The sequence below is a fragment of the Echiichthys vipera genome (assembly GCF_963691815.1).
Source record: "Echiichthys vipera genome assembly, chromosome: Y".
Lineage (NCBI taxonomy): Eukaryota > Metazoa > Chordata > Actinopteri > Perciformes > Trachinidae > Echiichthys > Echiichthys vipera.
In genome coordinates, this window is record NC_139849.1 from 5,826,917 (window position 1) to 5,850,534 (window position 23,618).

The 23,618-nt window shown below is 42.0% G+C and overlaps 1 protein-coding gene across 1 annotated transcript in view; it reads right to left on the reverse strand.

Annotated features, from left to right (window-relative positions):
- Positions 1-1,844: 1,844 nt before the first annotated feature.
- LOC310966181 (ubiquitin-conjugating enzyme E2 variant 1-like) overlaps positions 1,845-23,618 on the reverse strand; it is a 53,663-nt gene continuing 31,889 nt past the window's right edge. The window contains exons 2-4 of the mRNA XM_083940039.1: positions 18,628-18,776; positions 6,015-6,140; positions 1,845-2,735 (exon numbers count right to left, since the gene is read on the reverse strand). Of these exons, the coding sequence (XP_083796165.1) occupies positions 2,589-2,735; positions 6,015-6,140; positions 18,628-18,776 (422 nt within the window). The 3' untranslated portion in view covers positions 1,845-2,588. The remainder of the gene's footprint in view (positions 2,736-6,014; positions 6,141-18,627; positions 18,777-23,618) is intronic.

Genomic DNA, 23,618 nt, shown 5'->3' on the forward strand with positions numbered 1-23,618 from the left:
GACTCTGACATGCAGCCCTTTGTTGCACGTCTTTCCCTCTCTCTCTCTCTCACCCCATTTCCTGTCTGTCCTATATATATATATATATAATAGTCTTGAAAAACTTCTTAAAAAAGATGAATGTGCCAGCCTCTTCTAAGAACTATAAAATCCTTCAACTGAGTCAACTATTCCATTAATTGGTGTTTAACGCTTAACTAGTAGTTTAATATATTTAATGAGACTTAAATAACAATATTAACTTTCATTCTTGTTACCAACATCTCCCATCCTCTTGCAAGTTCCAACTCCTGCCATCTGGACGGAGACGCGACTTATCGTCATTTATGTATTCATTTCTATTTATTGAAAATGGTTTTTAAACCTATTTATCGTCCCTTTTATCATCACTTGGTCATATCTTATCTGCTTTGAATCCTGCTCAGTGAACATTGGAAGTATCCATTTCCGTATCATGCTGTTAATTCATCTTCTGTATGTCCTTTCATTAATGTTTGAGACGCCCTCTCCTGCTGCACAACAAATCTTCCTACTGGTATTAATAAAGTAAACTGAACTGAAATTAACTGACCATATTTTATAAAAATGTAAGATAGTTTTGGTAAGCCACTTTAGTGCCAAGTGTTCTCATGCTGGCTCATTGCTATTGATTGCATAATGGGAAATGTACACTCACCGGCCACTTTATTAGGTGCACCTGTCCAACTGCTCGTTAACGCAAATTTCTAATCAACCAATCACCTGGCAGCAACTCGGTGCATTTAGGCATGTAGAAATGGTGAAGAGGATGTGCTGCAGTTCAAAGCAACATCAGAACGGGGAAGAAAGGTGATTGAAGTGACTTTGAACATGGCATGATTGTTGGTACTAGATGGGTTGCTCTATGGATTTCACAAACTGCTGATCTACTGGGATTTTTAAGCACAACCATCTCTAGGGTTTACAGAGAATGGTCCCAAAAAGAGAAAAGATCCAGTGAGCAGCAGTTCAGTGGGCGCAAATGTTGATGCCAGAGGTCAGAGGAGAACGGCCAGACTGGTTGGAGCTGATAGAAAGGCAACAGTAACTCAAATATCCACTGGTTCCAACAGAGGAATGCAGGAGAGCATCTGTGAACACACACAACCACCTACTTTCTAGCAGATAGGTAACAGCAGCAGAAGACCACACTGACACTTTAATAAGCAGCAGGTGCGCCTAATAAAGTGGCAGGTGAGTGTAGAATGCAGAGTTGTTGGACCTTGACTTATAATAGCAAATAATGCATTAATTTTGACCAGTCTTTTTCAAGTCAGGTATACAAAAAAAGGGAGAATGACTACAGCAAGCAAAACCATTTCCAACACGACTTGAAAAATGAGGAACCTATCATTTACAAGATGAGCTACTTATGTTGTCTTACATTTATTTAATCGGTCATGAGCAACCACTGTTGTTTCCAGCAGGAGTTGGAATGTCTCGGGAATCATGACACAAACACATACAAAAGTATACGTATAACGTTTAATTCAAAGAAAACCATGCAACAGGTCACCATCACCCTGATTAGATTCAATCCCATAAAATAAACATCCAAAGCCGTACATTGCGCTCCATGAGCATTTACTGTATGAGAGGAGAGACAGCTTCATGGAGTATACACTAGTTAGCCCAGAGACTGAAGAAACCAAAAGAAGAACCCCAAAACAGCCAAGAAAAAGATCCCAGCGCCTCCTGCCCGGCACAGGCCACAATACAATGGTGATCCTGAAGAGGTGCTGAGTGCTCAAACTGTTCTCTGAAGAGAGAAAGCACAAAGGCCTATAGCCCCAAAACCCCCTCCCTGCCCCCTCCCAATGGCTGCTAATAATCAATCACCATCACAAAGCGCTATGAACCATATGGCACGCAATTCTCATGTCTGAGAACATGAGTGATGAGCCAGCAGTTCCCTGTTGATACATACGTTGCTGAATGTCTAGTAGCCATTTATTCCCATGTACTGGACATGCACTCATTTAAGGAAGGCCTGTGAAATTCACATCGTTGGGATTGCGGAAGCTGTGGAATTTAAGACTAACACAGCCTGGGAGACCAAGCCAAGCATTTAGTGGGGTACGTTTGTTTCTCTATGAGGGGAATCTGTTTCAGCGTACTGCAACATGCTAAGGTTTGCAGAATGAGCTGAATGTTTAATATTTTGGTCAGGGTTACAGAAGCAGATTTGTTTTGCAGAGTGTCCATCACCACAAAACCCATACAAGAACAGGGACTAACTGTAACCACTTGTGAAGAATCCAGCACGCACATACATAATTGGTACACTGAATCAGGTAATTTGTTATTTTACAATCTGGATTTAGAAAACGCACAAAGATAATAAAAAATAACATTAGTAAGATGTACAGTATTTTTGTTTTGTAATGTCTGGTCTGCACCCAGGACTAACAGATGGCTGGGCACTGGGTGTACATCCCTCTCTCTTTCCAATTGGAGGCTCCTGAGGGAGGAGGAAGTGGGAGTGGAGAGTCTTGTAGAACACGATGGTTGAGTAGTTTGAAAGTGGTAGAGTTGCGTGTGTGTGATAGGGAGGGATAGCAGCAGGTGCCTCAGTTGCTGTACACCTGGCCTTCGGGCGGCTGGGAAAGCCTGCTGTTTTCTTTCATCATCATGTGCTGTCTGAGCTCCTGCAGCACCATCCGGATGTTGTAGGAGTCTTTCCACCTGCACAGTGCTGTCAACGCCTTTATGTCCACCTGAAAGGAGTACATTAAGTTTAAATATATCGAAAGCTAGACTAAAGCAGGGCATTGACACAAAGAGTGTTTTTCCATTTTTGTAAGAACTTTTTACATCAAAATTACACACTTCCTACGCCCTACTTCTGTGACCATGCTGGGACCACACCCATCCATAAACTCAGCTTTCATTTTAATCTAAACAACAAACTAACGCTTCGTGACTGTAACTTATGTACTTAAAACAAACATCTCATAACTAAATGGATACAGCAAATTTGTTGGGCATCGCTGGATTACACTGTAAAATTTGCACCATTTAAAGTAGTACTAGTACAATAATTAACTTTTTTCATATATGAAATCTTGTGGCACCACTGTCAATGTATTAATACAATACAAGCAATAATAATTAATTATTAAAGCTGCAAGCAGCAATCAACAGACCATCGCAACCCACTATTTTCTGCATTGTCACTGGGCACTGCAAATTATGGATTTACATTTTTGTATCTCTTCTGATGTCCACCATGTGGCACCAGAGAACACACACTATATCAAATGTAGGCCACACAATAATAATTTCATGTAAATCATATGATGTCTGTCACATGAGCTTTACTTGCTGTTGTCAGTAGGTGGCTCTGGTCTGGTCTCTTATCCAGAATGAGAAATTTGGGGCAGAATGGACAATGTAAAGTCAAGTTACAACAGTTAACTGTGTCATGGCGAAAAATACAATTTGCCCGCCTCGCAGGGGCAACCTCGTTCCAGTAAAACACAAATACTTTACAATTTGGCATCGTGAAGTAATAAAGGGGTGCTATAGACTGGACGAGCCACACCCAAGTCAACATCAACATCAAATCGACAACATAACTATTTTGAATATGCGTCCACAGTTTTGTGCATTTTTTATGCATCCTAAAGGTCTCAAACGTGTTCGTCAAATGAAAATTAATGCACAAAGTCCAAGATGGCTGACTTTCTGTCAGGCCAAAGGAAAGAAAATTTATGTAATGTAAAGAATTTGTAGAACCATTTAGGATGAGTGCTAGATATTTTGTAAATACGGCTTCTGAATCAAATGGTTCAATACTTTGAGATTCCCAGCACTAGCTATCTCTTTACCATCTGTTTGTATTTAAACAAGAAGCATGACAACTTCATGGCATGTTTGATTTACAGGGAAGCTACAGTTGTGCAATAAAATGACATATGGTGATTTGTTAGGTATTAGGGATGTCAATGGTTAACCACATGGAATATTTTTGACCAGTTAAACACTTGGCCTATATGTTAATATGCATTCACAGTCTAACCCCACTAACGGCTTCGCTAGCTAGAAGCCTGAGGTAAAAGTTGCTGAGCAAACTTGGAGGAGCGGCCTGTCACTAAAATGAGCTGACCCTTCAATTAAAGCAGGTGGCCAGCAATACACAGGAAGTTGGTTAGGGACTTGAAGAGTTGCAGCATCTCACAGATACATAAACTGTACACACACTTCATTCCTACGTTCGCAGCTAGAATGTTACTGCAAACGTCACACACACACACACACACACACACACACACACACACACACACACACACACACACACACACACACACACACACACACACACACACACACACACACACACACACACACACACACACACACACACACACACACACACACACACACACTCACCAGACAACCTACACCTATTCTTTAAAGGTGTTTGCTACTTGATGAACACATTTGAATTTAAAAAAAAATTATTTGAAAAAATCAATAAAAACATTTTTTTTATTATTTCATTATTTAATAATTCCCTGATGCTAAGACCGTGAAGGACCAGGCTTTCAACACACTTTTGGAAACCATGCAGCTCTGACCACAGACTGCTGGACAGTTTTCACGAGCGAAAGCTACATCACAACTACACATTCTGTAATTTTTTTTTCTTAAAAAGAAAGTTAGGAAGTAAGTTACTGGTTAAACGATTGAACGCAAAATTAATCAAGAGTGGCACCCCTTATACCAACCATCCAAAAAAGTTTGGACGCCATGCAAAATATGAAATCAATGATTTGCAAACCCCATGATCCCATATATAATTGAAAATAGCACAAAGACAACATTTCACACGTTGAAACTGAAAACATTTATTGTTTCTGAAAATAATCCTCATTTAGAATTTGAAGCCAGCAACACGTTTCAAAACAGTTGGGAGAGGGTCAAGTTTACCACTCTGTAGCATCACCTCTTCTTTTATCAACACTCTATAAGCGTTTGGGAACTGAGGAGACCAGTTGGTGTCATTTTGAAAGTGGAATGTTTACCAGCCGCTCACCAATTTGGAGTCCCCTTCTCGTAAGTAAGTAGGTCTGGAATGAAGGCCAGTTTAGCACCTAAACTCTTTTAATACGGAGCATCCCAGAAAGCCTCTCTGGGATGCTCTATTTATACCCCGTCATGTTACTTACCTGTTGCCAGTTAACCTCATTCATTTTGAGGTGTACCAATTGTTTTCTTTTAGCATTTAACATTTTTTTTCAGTCTTTTCTTACCATTGTCCAAACTTTTAGACGTGTTGCGGGCATCAAATTCAAATTAGGCGTGTCATTTTCAAAAAACAAGGACATTTCTGAGTTTCAACATTGGATATGTGTGCCATTGTGTGCCATTTTTAATTAAACATTCCGTGTCAATGTTTTGCAAATCATCACATTCTGTTTCTAATTACATTTTACACACAAGTTGATTAGCCTGTACCACATTAAGTTTACAAACTGCAGGATCTGTTAGCCTTTCCTAAATAGAATGGCTGGTCAAATCAATTCTATACAGCAGAGGGTTCACTGATCCAAAATCCTGTTTTATGTTTCTGAAGGGAAATAACAAGATCTAATAAATCTACCTAAAATAAGGTCTGAGAAGGACACAGTTTGAAGTAGCAGAACATGTTACCTGTTGAGTCCTACTGTAACATTGGTGGCATAACAAAGTTTATTTGTTATATACACACACACACAGTTTATATATTTAAATTATAGTGTTTCTAACGAGTAGTGAGCCAACAACTCTACTACTAAAAGCTATCACTGGGACTGAAGCATAAGTCAAGTCTGAAATTCAAGTGCTAGCTGTGGATCCTACTGGCAGAGTAGTTATTGATAAATCATGTGTATATTGCATTGGTCTAATTCAGTCCACATAAGATCGTATCAATAAGCACTTGAAATAATGATCAAAATTTGAATGTTGATCAACAGGTAAGAATCAATGCGTGGTGAAATTTGGACACTCACCACACCATTGGAACTGTGTACGCAGTTCATGTTGATCTTGTTTACAAAGCGGACATGAGGGGGATACTCTGGGTATCTGGGTCCACATTCTATTTTCAGACTGTATATCCTGCCTTCATACACGGTCTGCAATAGAGAAAAGTTGACAGGTTAGCTCAAATTACATTCAACATGTAGGCTTAAAACACGCACAATTACCAGAAGCTGCCAATTTAATAATTCCACTGAAACACTTAAGTGATATGCCGTCCATCTCAGCCGGTAACGAATAAATGTCTGTCGGAGTCGCACTTTTACCAAACAGTTTGAAGTGTGAGGTCTGTGTGATTTTACTATAGCAGAGTGGTGTTTCAGGCAATCTAATGAAGACAAACACCACGCCAATGCCATAATGCCAATGCGCACAGAGCTGAATGTCTGCCCCCCCATTGTGCAGTGAAATGTTTAGTTTCAGTGTTTTCCTAATTCAAACTCCAATTCATACGAAATTGGGACGTTGTGTAAAATGTAAATGTAAACAAAATACAATGATTTGCAATTTCTTTTAAACCAATATTCAACTGATTACACCTCAAACACAAGATATTTAATATTTAAACTGATAAACTTTAATGGTTTTTTTTTGCAAATATTCACTCATTTTGAATGTGATGCCTACAACACGTTCCAAAAAAGCTGGGAGAGAATTATGTTCACCACTGTGTGTCATCACCTTTCCTTTCAACAACACTCAATAAGTGTTTGGGAACTGAGGACACTAATTGTTGAAGCTTTGTAGGTGGAATTCTTTCCCATTCTTGCTGGATGTACGACTTCAGTTGTTCAACAGTCCGGGGTCTCTGTCGTATTTCATAGCACCCCACATTTTCAGTGGGAGACAGGTGTGGACTGCAGCAGTCCAGTCTAGTACCTGCACTCATTTACTATGAAGCCCCGCTGTTGTAACGTGCAGAATCTGGCTTGGCATTGTCTTGGTGGAATAAGCAGGGACATCCCTGAAAAAGATGTTGCTTGGATGGCAGCAGATGTTGCTCTAAAACCTATATGTATCATTCAGCATTAAGCAGGGTTCCTACACCTTTTCCAAAGTAAAATTCAAGCACTTTCCAAGCATTTAAAGGTGCATTTTCATGCTTTTCCAACACCTTACAGCTGTGGTAAACTACATATGTGTATACAGTACAATACTCAGCATTCAGTATACTTATTATTGCACTTGTTCATTACATTAAACGAGATGCCCTTAAAAAAAACAGCATGATGTTTTGAGACAGCTTTCTACAGAAGAACGACAAATGAAAGGAAAACTAACTCGACAGAAATATAATCACCAACTATTCTGATCATCTGTTAATCATCAAAAATGTCAGAAAATTCGGTTTTCAGTCCCTCAAATATGGAGATCTTCTTTTCTGTGTTATATCCAAGCCCCCACCACCATAACTTCCTGGTTGATCCAATAAGGATGTTCCTATCACGAAGTGCCGAAAAACTGCAGTTCTCCGAGTGTCCACTAGGAGTCGTTTGCAAAAAAAAAGCAGTTTCTCATTGACCCCCATGTTAAACAGGCCGTTTTCACAGCATAATTAAACCTATTTAAGGCCTGGGACAAAATAACATTCTGGTCTGTATGTTTAGGTCATGTCTCCATGACAACACTGAGGGGGTGAATTTTTTTGACCAGGCTAGTTTTTATTTTATTTGAGGTTAAAGTTTATGAATAATTAGGGCCGTGGCCTCTTGAGTGACAGCTAGCTACTGGCCCTCAGTTCTCTTTGGAGGTAAACGTCAGCCAGATGGACGTATCTCCCTCCCCCCAACGTCACATACATGCCCTTTTTTGGTCAGAGCAAATGAAGCGGAATCAAAGTCTGACAAGAGGACGATTGGATCAAGTTGAGAGAACGGAACTTGACGGAGAGGCTACGTCCATTTTTTATTCAGTCTATGGTTAAATTATTTATGCCATCCTATAGAACAAACATTTTCAAGCACTTTCAAGCACTTTATTAAAAATCCAAGCATTTTTACAAAATTTGAAAACACCACACTAAAATTCAAATGCTTTCAAGGACTTCCAGCAAACGTACGAACTCTGACTAATGGTGCCTTCACAGATGTGCAAGTCACCCATTATGCCATGGGCACTAACACATCCCCATACAATCACAGATGCCGGCTTTTGAACTTTGCGCTGATGACAATCCTTTTCCTCTTTGGCCCGGAGGACACGATGTCCATGATTTCCAAAAACAATTTAAAATGTGGACTCTCAGACCACTTTTCCACTTTGTGTCAGTCCATGAGAGTCCGGGCTCAGAGAAGCAGGCGGTGTTTCTGGGTGTTGTTGATATGTGGCTTTCACTTTGCATGGTAGAGTTTTAACTTGCACTTGTAGATCTAGTGATAAACTGTTTTAAACTGACAAAGCGTTCCTGAGCCCACATGGTAATATCCTATATAGAATGATGTCAGTTTTTAATGCAGTGCAGCCTGAGGGATCAAAGGTCAGGGCCATTTAATGTTGGTTTTCAGCCTTTCACCCACTACCGTCAGCAAGTTAGTCTGATCCTTTTACTGCATCCTGACACTAGCAGCAGATCACAACAGTGGAAAACACAAGCGCTGTTCTGGAACTGATTTGGCCTCGACGAGGATTGCGGTGCTTCTGGGCCAGAGGGTTGATTCCTCCAACAGAGAGGAACAATAGAGATCCATTTGAAGATGAGTAAGTGTTTTTACTTCACAAAAACGATGTGTAATTGTGACCAGGTTGGCCAAAGTAAGCTTCTGTGTGCTATGTCTAAATTGGTCTGTGTATCAAAAGTCATGAATTTGTTTGACAAAATTGACTGTCCATTAGTAAAGTATCACTCTGTAATAGTTGTTTAGTTTTGCATAATTGATTAGTGAGCTTCACTTACTAATAGTCTCTCATGGGTGTCAAAGTGATCCAGTAAAGGGCCATGTGGCTGCAGGTTTTCATTCCAACCAAGCAAGAACACACCTGACTCGACTTACTCAATCACCTGAACTGTCTTCACACAGTTTATTTGTTGGACCAGGTGTGTTTTTGATTGGTTGGAATGAAAACCTACAGCCACACGGCCCTTTACTGGATCAGTTTGACACCCATGGTCTAGATGAATGGATATGTTTTGGCCCATTTCATCTCATGGTGAAAATAGAGTGAGAGACAACACCTTTTCTCAAAAAGTGACAAATTTCCATTTCAGACATTCATTTTGCATGCATTTTGTTCATAAAGGACACTACCTTTGTCAACCTAAGACTTTAGTAAACTCATGTCAAGCACCAAGACAGTTCGTCCACATGAGTAAAGGCATGTTTTCATAAGAGATGTGAAGAATTTGAAAAAGCGGAATTCAATTTTCAGCATTTGGGCCAAATAATCTCTTTACACATTGCTCTAGGACAAATTTGGGCCTCACTATTCATAAAGCTGGGTTTGTTCTGAAAATTTCCATAAAAAACACTTAGGTATTATGTTATATGCAAGTACACTTAAAAGGAGAACTTACAAAAGTATGCAAAATCGAGAAAATAGCCTTAGACCTCAGAGGGTGAGGAGCTTTGTGACGAGGCATTTTCCATCTGATCCAAGAGGTCTTTTAAAGACTTAATTTAGGTTAAAGAGGCCCTATTATGCATTTGGGTTTTTTTCCTGTCCTTTAGTATGTTTTATAGTTTGTTTATGCATGTAATAGGTGTTCTAAGTCAAAATAACACATTTCAATAGCATTTTCGTGTTAACTTCCGTGAATAATGATTATAATAATAAGTCCTAATGTGTAATTTCTTGCCCAAGAATGCCTGGCTATGCCCTCCTCCTAGTTAGACACGCCCTCAAACAGAGTGGTGCGGACCTACACAGAGACTAGCGGTTAGCCACCAGGAGCTGTTAGCTACCTGCTCTGTTGTCGTCTACAAGGACCAACAGAATAGCAGAATGTACTCATTATCAGAGTAGTTGGAAACCCAGTGGATTAACTTTATTTTGAAGGCCTTTGTTATTTCCATTTTTGTCGTCACAAAACTTTCCAACAAATGGTCACTTCAAAACCAAAGCTCAGGACGGATCTGTAACTGTTACCGGCTGTCTGGGACCAAACTTCAAACTTGGAAGCTGTAAGTTCTGCCACTTTTATGCTGTTTTGGTGTTAAATTCTGGAGGTTAAAGGCCCATTCCTACCCTAATGTAACGGAAACGGACCCCTTCGTCCGTCCCGGAGGTCGTCTCGTCCATCAGTGGGTCCGTCTCCTCTGAGCTTATGAATCCGGAGTGCTCTGGACAGAATGGAGCAATACCACCGGAAATCGAGGTGGCAGTATAGAGTCAATAGAGAGGCAGTCCAACCATTCGCAAAAATCGACAAAGAAGAGAGTAGTAACTGGACATTTAAAAGTGGAGCAAAATTTGGAGGACAAAATCTGCGAGTTGGTTTGGGGGTACATCCACATTTATAATGCGACCATGCCGGGCCATCATCGAAAATAGAGGCAGACATCCTAAAGTACTGGAAGTGCCTTTCATCATCCAGCTCTCTCAGCAGCAAAACCAAAGAAAAAAAACTTGCCATTAAGGTGTTGGTTTTCATTGAGTGGTCTCATATGCCACCAACGTGTAAGATTTCTGCACCTTTTATGCCAATTTCAGAGGGCAAAATCATCTCCCCCACAGACGCCATGTTTGCGATTGTCGATACCAGTATTGTTTGCGACAAGGCACTAGGAAAAGTATTGCGTAACATCCATAGCGCTGAAACCAGACGGAAATATAAAGGGCAGCACCGGAGACAACGTTTGGAACGGACGGACGAATTTCGTCCAGTTTGAGAGGTATGAATCGACCTTAACCTGTTGGGGATAGGGCTGCAGCTATCAAATCTTTTTGTAAGCGAGTATAAGCGGATAAAAAAAACAACTTTGCATTTCGTGTAAAAAATGATTATAAGTTGCAAAAATATATATTATGTCTGGGGTTGGCCTATTTGGCCTAAATGGGGTGGCTGTGTGTGTGTGTGTGTGTGTGCGTGTGTGTGTGTTTGTGTGTGCTTGAGTGCGTGTGCGTGCGTGCGGGAGAGAGACGAGATGTGTGTGTGTTGGAGGCAATACACTCGCAATTTACCATGAATAAGTTTACTCTTTAAATCATTCTACGTGACACACGTTTACTCAAACAGGTTTCAAAAATGAATAGATTTATTTAGAAAATAGATTGATAGATATTATCGCTCTCTTCCTGATTACAGTAACAAGCAACAAACAAAACTCCACTGACACATTTCCTAAAAAAAATTATAAAGACTGATCAGGTAGGTGACGTTATGTTTTTCATTGTAATGAAATACTAAACATAGAGTAGAATAGTACTCACAAGGACAGCTAACGTTACTACAGCAACTGCCCTCTTTCAACTGAAACCGGTGCTAAGTGGCATTAACAACGGGCTGCTTTCGGCTCAGACGCTGAATCATGGATGTTGTATTATTGTGATAGAACAGTTCTAGTTAACAGTGGTGTAGGCACTCTAGGTTAATTGGATTAAAGGTGTGACTATCAAATGAAATATTTGAAAATGAAAATTAATAAATTTAATAAACATTACTGAAAATGAATAACTTTAATTTATTAAAAACTTTACACGGAGAACCAATTAAATGTAGGGCCTTGACTAACGTTCAGATTGAGATTGAGTATTCTCAATAAATTTATCGTTAATCAAGTAAATATTAGTTATCACCAATAATTATCAAAGATAATAATAAAATTACTCTTGTTAAACCAGAGGTCCTCGGGGCACCACCGTCATAGACGGAGTGACAACTAATATAAAAGTCTCATTAAACAGATTAAACTACTAATTAAGGGTTAAACACCAATAAATGTAATAGTTTACTCAGTTGAAGGATTTAAAAGTTATTTTCTTAGTAGAGGCTGGCTCATTCATCTTTGTGCAATATTAAATAAACAGACATATTGTAGACACAGACATTTATTAACAAATTAATAAATGCAACAAACAAAACACACAATAAACTAACTAAAGCTAACAACAAATGTGTTTGTGTGTGTGTGTGTGTGCGTGCGTGTGTGCGCGCACGTGTGTGTGTGTGTGTGTGTGAAACAAAGAGTAGAGGTGTGGGGCTTGGACCCCTGCAGAGATGATGTGAACATTTAAGTTACACAAAAGCCAGCAGGCTGAAGACCTCAGAAGTTATTATTCAGGTTATAACAAAGTTACAGTTCTATGCTTAGCCGTTCATACAGTCCTATAACATGTAGTAATGCCCAGTTGGTGATTAGTTACCAGTCCATGAGATGGGAAAGATAAGTTGCGTTACTTGATGCCAGTGTCTGGTCCTTGTGAAGGAAGCTGTTTGAAGGAAGGTTCTTGTCTTGGTGGTTGCTCTTAGACAAAAGAGGAATCAGATTGTCAAGAGTCTGTTCTGTCAGTACCTTTCTCTCTCCCTTTTTTTGTGAGTTTGTCTCCCTCTGTCTGTCTTTCCCTGCATGTGTCTCCCTCTTGTTTTGTCGTCTAGGTCCGGTAGGCGTGTTTCCCCCAAGCTGCAGCCTGTTACGCTAATCACCTGAGGACTACTTAAACCCAGAGCTGACAGGCATGCAGCGCCGGACCGTTGTTATCCTTCCCTTGGTAAACTATTCCCCCCGGATTGGCATTCCTTACCCGTTTGTGGTTTTCGCGCTCCTAGTTGGTAATTGTATTAATCGTTGTTGTTTTTTGTTTTCTCCGTAGTTTCCCATGTTCCTGTTTCCCTGATCGTCCGTCGTTTCCTCGTTCCTGTTTTCCTCGACCGTCTTGTCCCTAGTTTCCTATTACCCTGTATTGTTCAACGTTTTTTGTTTGTCGTTTATATTAAACGTTTGTTTGTACTTGTATCCCGTGTCCGTGTCTGCATTTGGGTCCAATCTCTTTGTGTTATCCCCGTACCGTTCATGACAGAACGGTCCGGCCATAACATGGACCCCGCGGACATGGAAATCGATCCCCCCGGTTTTTCTGTTCGCCACGCGGTTACCTCCCAGGGAGTACTGCATTTGCAGACGCTGCAAGGAATCATGGAGAGTCTCAGTCAGCTGACTGCCTGCGTATCTCGTTTGGAGGCAAGACAGGTAAGACCTCTCCTTGCTGCTACTGTGAATGCTGAGTCACCCGCTACTACCGTGAGTACTCTCCTCCCTGGTGAGCCCTATGTTCCTGCACCACAGCGTTATTGTGGTAAACTGGGTGATGCAGGATTTTTCTGTTTCAATGCTCTATGGTGTTCGGTCAGCAGGCTCTCACATACGCTAACGATACCAAGATAGCCTATGTGCTAGGCTTGTTGTCCGGTAGGGCTCGAGTCTGGGGAGCTGCGTTTTGGAATAATCCCCTGACTCGGCAGGCCACTTTCCAACAGTTCTCCAGTGAGATTATGTCAAGATTCGATCATCCTGTTTCTAATTGCGATTCCAGCAGCAATCGGTTGCTGGATACACGCCAGGGTTCCGCTTGTGCTGCAGATTACTCCGTAGAGTTTCGCACTTTAGCGGCAGAATTAGGATGGGATGATCGGGCTCTCCAGAGTATATTCTTTAAGGGGCTTAACGAGGAGGTTAAGGACAGTCTGGTAGGTAGATCTGAGACTGCTAACCTTCAGGAGCTTATTAGCCTCGCCATAAAGATAGACAACCGTCTACGTGAGAGGCGCCGTGAGAGGCGGTCAGTTTCCCCAGTTACTTCAGGTCCTCTCACTATTTTCCACTCCCTGTGTACCTGTGAGCAACCGGGTTCCCCTGTCTCCTGCTCCAGTCCAGGAGGAACCGATGCAGCTAGGTCGCAACCGTTTGACTCCCGCTGAACGTCAGCGGCGCTTTAGGGGTAGATTGTGTATTTACTGTGGAGCTCCCGATCATCAGTTAGCCAGCTGTCCGATACGTTTAAACTGTCAGACTCACCAGTCGCAGACGGGGTTCTTGTGAGTCTTTCGGTTGTCCCTGATATTCCCTGTAAGCGTATTAACCTGGACATAGTGTTGAGTTGTGATGGTAGAGAGTTTTCCCTCCAAGCACTAATTGACTCTGGGTTCTGACCCAAACATTATCGACTCGGAATTTGTGGAATCCAGTTCTATCCCTGTTAACCAGCTTGAGACTCCATTAATGGTTAATAGTCTCAGTGGGAGCGAGCTCGCACAGATTTCCACTGAGACTTTGCCTTTAATCATGTCTCTTGCTGGTAACCACTCTGAGTCGATTGCTTTCCACATTATGCCGTCGACTTATGCTCCCGTGGTTCTTGGTCTTCCCTGGCTTATCACTCAACCCGGTTATTGACTGGTTAACTGGTAGGGTTGTAAGTTGGAGCAGCAATTGCCATTCTTCCTGCCTTTGTTCAGCTCCTCCTAGATATCCCAGTAACCCCAGTCCCTCATTACCTGAACCTCCAGACTTGTCTTCCGTGCCATCCGTGTATCACGATATCGCCGAGGTATTTAGCAAGACTAAGGCGTTATCCTTACCTTCTCACCGTCCTTATGATTGCCCCATTGAGTTGTTGCCCGGGTCAACCTTTCCTACTAGTGGTCTCTATAACCTGTCAGGCCCCGAGCGTGAGGCGATGGAGACGTACATAAATGACTCGCTTAAGTCAGGGATCATTCGTCCTTCTTCTTCTCCACTGGGAGCTGGGTTTTTCTTAATGGCCAAGAAGGACAAGTCGCTACACCGCTGCATTGATTACCGTGGTCTCAACAACATCACGGTCAAGAACAAGTACCCCCTCCCTTTGATTAATTCCGCGTTCGAACCGTTGCATGGAGCAACGGTCTTCTCCAAACTCTACCTCCGCAACGCGTATCATCTTTTGAGGGTGAGGGAGGGGGACGAGTGGAAGACAGCTTTCAACACTCCACTCGGACACTTCGAGTACGTAGTTATGCCGTTCGGGTTAACTAATGCGCCAGCTGTCTTTCAGGCTTTAGTTAACAACGTGCTTTGTGATATGCTGAATCGCTCGGTCTTCGTGTACTTGGATGACATCCTGATTTTTTCCAAGGACTTGAATGAACATGTGGTGCACGTTCGTCAAGTTCTCCAGCGTCTTCAGGGAAATCGTCTATTCGCTAAAGCTGAGAAATGCGAGTTCCACGTCTCCTCCGTGACATTTTTGGGGTATATCGTGGAGAGTGGACAGGTAGGGGCAGATCCTACGAAGGTCACAGCAGTGACCGAATGGCCGACGCCCACCGTTCCCGCATCTTTCCCGCATTAACCTGGGAGATCAAGTCGACTGTCAAACAGGCTAAACGCGCTAACCCCGACCCTGGTGGTGGTCCACCTGGGCTTCTGTTTGTTCCTGCCTGTGTTCGCTCCCAGGTGCTCCAGTGGGGTCACTCTTCTCGTCTCTCCTGTCATCCCAGAATCACCAGGACCCTATCACACCCATCGTCCTCCAGCAGGTCTTCTCCGCCCTCTCCCGGTACCCGGTCGACCATGGTCCCACATCGCCTTGGATTTTGTTACTGGACTTCCCGTCTCCCAAGGTAACAACACTATTGTGATTACTGTTGACCGTTTTTCAAAGATGGTTCACTTTGTCCTCTTGCCTAAGCTGCCTTCTGCCATGGAGACGGCATCAATCCTTGTGGACCATGTCTTTCGCCTCCACGGGATACCTGCAGATTTTGTTTCAGACCGGGGTCCTCAATTCACCTCCCGTGTCTGGAGAGCCTTCTGCCAGGCCTTGGGAGCCAAGGTCAGCCTATCCTCAGGTTTTCATCCTCAGTCCAACACACAGACGGAGAGAGCTAACCAGGACCTTGAGACGGCTCTCCATTGTATCTGTGCCTGTAATCCCTCGTCGTGGTCTTCGCAGCTGTCCTGGGTGAAATACTCCCACAACTCCCTGACCTACACGCTGCAGGTATGTCCCCCTTCGAGGCTTCGTTGGGCTACTTACCCCCTCTCTTTCCGGCCCAGGAAATAGAGATTGCTGTTCCGTCCATCCAACACCATCTACGGAGAGTACGTCGGATATGGAGAGAGACCCGAGGGGCCTTGCTTCGGACGGTGGAGCAGAACCGCAGGATGGCGGATCGCCATCGCATCCCTGCGCCTAAGTACAGACCAGGACAGAAAGTCGGGTTAAACTCTTGCGACATCCCCCTGAATGTCCCATCCAAGAAACTTGCTCCTCGCTTTATTGGCCCCTTCGAGTTGGAGGCCATTATGAACCCCAGTGCTGTCCGCCTGAAGCTCCCTGCGACTCTCAAGATCCATCCAAACTTCCATGTTTCCCAGTTGAAGCCAGTAGCCACCAGCACGTTGTGCCTGCCTGCCGTCCCCCCACCACCCCCCGTACCGTTGACGGCCATCCGGCGTTCACCGTCAGCTCCATTCTGGACGTGCGACGCAGAGGATGTGGGTTCCAGTACCTGGTGGACTGGGAGGCTTACGGCACAGAGGAGAGGAGCTGGGTTTCTAGATCCCTTATCCTGGATCCGTCCCTGTACTAGGACTTCTACCGGGCTCATCCAGGGAGGCCCGGTGGAGCGCCTAGAGGCGCTCGTTAAGGGGGGGGTACTGTCAACAGTCGGTTCTGTCAATACCCTCCTCTCTCCCTTTTGTGTGAGTTTGTCTCCCTCTGTCTGTCTTTTCCTGCATGTGTCTCCCTCTTGTTTTGTCGTCTAGGTCCGGTAGGCGTGTTTCCCCCAAGTTGAGCCTGTTACGCTAATCACCTGAGGACTACTTAAGCCCAGAGCTGACAGGCATGCAGCGCCGGACCGTTGTTATCCTTACTCGTTTGTGGTTTTCGCACTCCTAGTTGGTAATTGTATTAATCGTTGTTTTTTTTTTTGTTTTCTCTGCGGTTTCCCGTGTTCCTATTTCCTCGTCCGTTTCCCTGATTATCCGTCGTTTCCTCGTCCTAGTTTCCTATTACCCTGTAGTGTTCAACGTTTTTTGTTTGTCGTTTATATTAAACGTTTGTTTGTACTTTCATCCCGTGTCCGTGTCTGCATTTGGGTCCAGTCTCTTTGTGTTATCCCCGTACCGTTCATGACACAGATCGTCCTTTGTTCTACTCAGTTGGGTTGATAACCGGTTGGTTAACCTGGCTGATGATCCTACTCCATACAGGCCATGTTCAGGGCTTAGGGACAGCTGGCAGCTGGTCCCTGCATCCAGCTGAAGTCCAAGAAAGAGAGAGAGCAGGAGGTGTCCTATGGTTTTATAGACTCGATGGTGATGTCATCACCAGAGGTCAGGTGAACCAAGGGACTGACAGTTTGGGGTTCCTGGGAGAGCTCACACCTGGGTGTGACCTGTTGGGGGAGATTTGCATGGCCTTTGTCTGTGACCATGCACTCAGGCAGACAAAGGCTACCAGGCTTTTGGGCCTAGACTTTTCCTTTGTTTGATCTGGATGAGGCCTTCTCATAATCAAACTGAAAGTTCACATTAATCCAGAAATGAACAATCATCTTTGGGATGCCGGTTGCACCTACAGTAGACACGTTGCAACTTTTAGCATCTTTTTTAAGTGTGAAATAATCCCAGACTTATTCTCTGCCTTTTCCAGATGTAGTGGTGTGCATCTGCAAAAACGGTCTGTGTGGAAAAATGATCTCTGCGCTGAACAGGCCGCAGAACGAGCGAGATAAGAATTAAGCAAATTTTTGTAGAGTAATTGTTTGAGCCCTATCTGTTAACGCTAGCATTAGAGATGGTCATGAGTAGTTAATTCCAAGATGGAGGGATGGAGGCATCAATTCCTCGTGGGACAATCGACTACTCGTTTTTCCAACTCTATTTTTTAACAATACAGCCTACCCAACAAACTAATGCTTTTTCTTAATCAAAACAGTCACAGTTACTCTTTAAGGATTTATTTTTTACAACCACAATTTCAAAACATTCATTCGGGTCAAGTGCAGACGCCAGAGGCACTACACACGCGTGCACATAAAAAAAATCGAGTTCTGTTGTTTACCAATCAAGTTAATTTGTCACAAGGACTAATCGAGTCGAGTTTATCTCACACACGTTAACACGATAACAAATCTGCCAGACAAATGTAGTGGAGTAAAATTATAAAGTAGCATCAAATGAGAATACTGAAGTTGAATGCAAGTACCTTGAAGCCCAACAGGTCAGAAAGTTAAGACTGACGTTACATCGAATTAATGAAAAAAAAAAATCAGTGGTTAGGTCATGAGATACACACGCGTAAAAATATCTGGGCTCCGATTACAGCAGGTTTTTTTTCAACTTAATTCTAGGCCTACCGAGGTAATGAATTAGTAGTTGTGAAAATTGAGAACCATGGGAGTTTTCCATTTGTATCAAGCAGCAAAAAAGTTGTAACGTGCACATCCTGTAATGTACAATCACAATGTCAATGCTGGAACAATATATAGTGCAGCCCTAATTAGTATTAACAAAATTTCCTCAATTTCCATCACTACCCTTTTGTCTGACAAGGACACTTGTTAAAATCAGATTTTTCAATCCAGGCCAATGCTAGAACCACTTGGCCACCTGAAGAGTAGTATGATGTATTAGTGCTGTTGGACCTGGAGCGGGGGCTCACCTTGGGAGGGCCGATGATCATGCCATTCCACTGAGTTAACGTCATGTCTTCATCATTGACGAGGCCCCAGCTCACAGTACCGTCTCCGCCTCCCTTCTGACCGTCCTCCAGTTCCTCTAGCAGACGAAAACCGCGGGGAACTACGACGCCTACACACACACACACACATGAATGTGTACATGAATTAGAAACTTTTTGGAAAGCTTTGCATATCTCAGCAAAAAGATTAGTCCAACAACTAAGTACATAAAAACTATAACTCAGAGACTGAGTCAGTGGTTACGCTCATTCTTTCTCACTTTGCAGTATAAAACTCTTATCTGCAGAGAGGGGATGAACCACACCACAGGAAATAAATCTCATTAAATTGCTTCAAAAATGTTTTGTTGTGTCGTGGATCTTACACAACCAAGCCCAAATACTATGGAGTCTGAGAAACTGTTCGGGTTAGGATTGTTTTTATGTGAGTATGAATCTAAGGTCGCGCTCACATTTTCCATCCGTACCGTGCCCAAACAGGTTTTACGGGTAAAGCCTAGTCCGTTTGACAAGTGTGAGTGCAACCGCATTAATTTCATGAAATTGTGCTGTTTTAAATAATATACAGTTTATGTACGTACGCTTTTAGATTCATACTCACATAAAAACGATCCTAACCCGAACAGTTTCTCAGACTCTTGAATGACAGCAGAATTTGTGTACAACTTTTGTATTTACGAATACAAATGGTTAGAATCACGGACAAATCTTTTAATTGGCATGATTGGATCAGGACAGTCTTCCTCTCCTTTTTTAGTCGTTGTTTTTGTCTCCCTCTGTTTGTGTTTTTCTGTATGTGCTCCCCTTTCTGTTTCCCTGGTTTGAGCTCGTTTTCCTGGCAGGTGTGTCTCGTTGGCATTGATCACCTGCAACGCTGTATATTAAGCTGGTCCTAAGCCTCATTCGGTGCCGGATCATACCCTATACACCCAGATGTCTCCCTGCGTACCTGTCCTCTTGTGTTTATTCCTCGTGTCCAGTTTGTATCAGTTCTCTTCTTGTTTTTCCTTTTGTTTTTAGTGCACCTTTTTGTAAAATAAGTTTATTAAAATACTGTCTCCTGAGTTTCGTGTCTGCATTTGGGTCACCCTTCGTGACATTAATCACGGACACATCTTTTTGACAGCTGTCTTACTCCATAAAATACCAAATAAATATGAAAATAAAAATGATTGCATATTCACAGAACTTTGCCCTGTGGAATTTCAGGATAAACAGTATGTTTTTGTATTAAAAATTACAAACAGGCAAAATACCAATCTTGCAGTATTACTTTTGTACAATTTTATTCTGGAGAATAGATAGAAAAGATTCTGAGAAATAAGGCAGCTACTAGCCTACATGTGTAATTGTATCTATGTTAATAGAACTTTTATTTTCACTGACAATTGAGAGATAATAAAAAAGTGCAGTTAAGCATGAATAAATAACATTTGGTCATAGGTTTTCCTTTGTGTTTACATTTTTGTAATCAGGTGATATTTTTTTCAAAACATAAAATAAAATCTTATGCTTTCATGCCATAATTTGCCACAATGCTTTATTAGCTCACAGAGGACTGGAGTAGATCCTGAAGCATGTACTAATTAAAAAATTGATTTTGAATCATTATGAACCTGAAAGACTGGATTTTGAACCGAGAATCAGTTCTAATCAAAAATCGATACTGAATTGAATCGTGACCCCATGAATCGGAATCAAATCGAATCGTGAGATACCCAAAGATTCCCATCCCTAGTCAATACAATCATTGATATCTTGAAATACACAGGCACAGACCCTGGCATAGACACCTGCCGCTGCATGCCCGTTATGAGCAGCTGAGCATGGCCATAATAATCAACAGCTGCTATACTGTATCGACTTCAGAGAGCAGGAGACACAGGTGAAGGGAACATAACGTCGTCTGCACTGGTTAACAGGCTTGGTAGTGGGGGAGCCTGGTGGCTCAGTGGGTAGAGCAGGCACACCATATACAGAGCCAAAAATCTTCACCCCAGCGGCCCTGATTGGACTCCGACCTGCGGCCCTTTGTTACATGCCGACCCCCCCTCTCTCTCTCTCTCTCTCAACAATTTCCTGACAAAAACTCCAGTTGTCCTATCTACATAAATGACAGGCAAAAAAAAAAGGCTTGGTAGTGAATCACACAAGTGCTAACAGATTGTTTTTAGAAGAAATTACTAACAGGAGTCACAGGAAGCAGCATTAAAAGTGACGTCTTTTCTTTGTAATAAGGGCGCACTCACACTGTCCATTTGTACCGTGTCCAAGCACGTTTTACAGCTAAAATCTAGTTTGTTTGACCAGTGTGAGTACAATTGTACAGCGCCCAGGCTCGGCACGCTTACCAGCCACAGTTCGGTTGAGAGAGGTGGGCTTTAGTAAAGCACAAATGCACATGTACGGACACAAGCGCGAGCATTGACAGCGGTCCTGAAACTATTTATATACAACTATTCCCCGTGACGAAAATTTAAAAAGATGTCGTCGAACGGTTCGCAGTGGTCTAATGTCAGATGAAATGTTCAAAAACCGTCAGACAAGACTATGTTTGAGGGGTGATGACGTATAATCAAGAAGTAATCGAGCCAATCATCCTAAAGCACGGCGCACGGTACTAATGGACAGTGTGAGTGCACCCTAAGTGCTGTGAATCTACTTTATGCCGATGTGAAGAGTGGTTCATGTGGATTTTGAAAAGTAACTAATAAATGACTCAAATATTTAAAGAAACTTGAAATTGTTTCATTTCAGAAGAGAGTTTGGTGTGATGGTACAATGGGTTAGGTTTGGCTCACCAAAATTAAATAATAAGCACTCACTTATTTGAGCCTATTTCTTTTTTATCATGTTGCTGTTGCCAGTTTAGCATTTAAATATGTAAACATTTTTTACATTTTGCTTTGTGCTGCATTACACAATGACAGTTATTCAAAATAAAATGAACATGAATAAAACAGTCAAGTTGTTTTTTTTAACGGAAATTAAGGAACTTAATTAGGACAATCACAGTATTTCTCTCACACACTGTATTTCTTTCTCTCTGTGAATAGCCCCTCATCTCCGCTCACACTAACTGCTTTACCGAAGTAAGCCTCTGGCTTTACCGTACGTCTACAGCAATGGTGTTTACAAGTTCACCTGGAACTCCCGAGTCTGTTTCTCCCTGCTGTTGTTTTCCACACAGAGCTTAAAGTGCAACTTGCACTTGCAGGTTAGTTTTTTATTTACTAAATTTACATTTATTTGAAAAGTTAATGGAGGATTGTTTATGTTTTACAAAACATATGGGCAGAAATCGGAGGTGAAAGTGGCCGTTTTGAGCATTGCTACTACCTCTTTTTTGTTAACATCATACATCAGACGCGTCATATTAAGTATGAGACGGGAGTCTCCTTCGCTGTCACGATCATAGGCGATAGAAGGTTTTAGTTTTGTTCTGTAGTTTTTCTATAAATTTAACCAATTGTCATTATAGTGATTTATTCTATTTATAAAGGAAGCACAGACTTCAGCCTCTTAAGACGTCAAGTCCGTAGTTTACAAGAAAATGTACGGAGCTAGCTTCGTGCCTGAGTGTTTTTGCGGGTGAAGAGACAAGGAGACGGTACTTCACTGCTGCATCAGTACCGGAAACACGGCTGTGTAACGTTAGGGCGCTCTTATTTTCCCGGTGTTGTGAGGCAGACAGCTGATGCACCTACGTTGGTACAGCAGCCCCCCGTGCTGCTGACGTCCCCGGTGGGAGGGATGGTCATTATCATGGAGACTCAGCTGGATGAAAACATGAACTGTGCACTGTAAGTTTAATTTCTAAGTTTGTCAGCTTCCACATGAACCAGCACAAGTGTTTGAGTAAGAAGAACCAAGGTGTGGTTAGTCAGGTAAAGCAGCAGTGGAACACACCAGCTAATAACCAAATTTTATTGTTAGCCTCCATTAGCAGTTAGCATTGGATTTTGTCAAACCTACAGGTTGATCGGGAGAAATCTGTAACATTAGTCCACTGTTATTATCCTGAAGTAAACAGATATATCCACTCCACTTACATGGTGTAACGTTAGTGTAAATTAACAACACTGAGTATAATGCAGTCAGATACAACTCTGCTAGTCACTCTGACCTCAATGATAATATTATATAATAATCTCAATGACACATAATGTGATGAACTCATCTCAGCTAAAACTGGACTTATAAACACCTCAAACAAGATTTAACTACAGACTCATAAAAGTTGAATCATGTCTAAAAACAAACACATAATAAACTCATATGCATATAGAATTCATTGCAGGACTCTTGTGTCAAACTTGCATTAAAAACTGACAATAAAAAAATGATGTACAGTTTTATTAAGAGTGGCAGTGATCCCCTAAATACAAGAAAAGGTGTTTTTTTTTCTCTACATACCACATTTTATTTTTATACTATATTGGCTTTACTTATGTTTCTTCACAAATGATCACATTGTGATGGATAGTTGATGGACCAGTGATGCTGACGTCTGATCACCTATTAAGGAGAAGCTGAATCACTGAATGTGATCTAAAAGCCCTCACAGTCACTAAGAGGACGACATCACAAAATCATCTCATCAAAGACTACCAGAGATCTGTGCTGACTGTCCTCCACTGCACCTGCCAAAAGATCACTGGGGACAGCTGGACAGCCGGTCTCTCACACAACATTCACACAAAGTTTACTGGTTAAGATTACTATTAGTCGAGAAGAAGTCAGATCAAAGTCTACAATTCATATGAATCAAAGGAATGAATGAATGTTTTCTAAACATTGCAAGATGTTTGTTTTTAACTTTATCACTATTCACTTTTGCATATTTTATTAAGTTGAGAAAAAACAATGTAGCATAGATCTCACGATTGTCTGTGTGCATTTTGATCTAAAACTGGAAGTCAATTAAACATGTTCCAAATAAGAAAATAGCT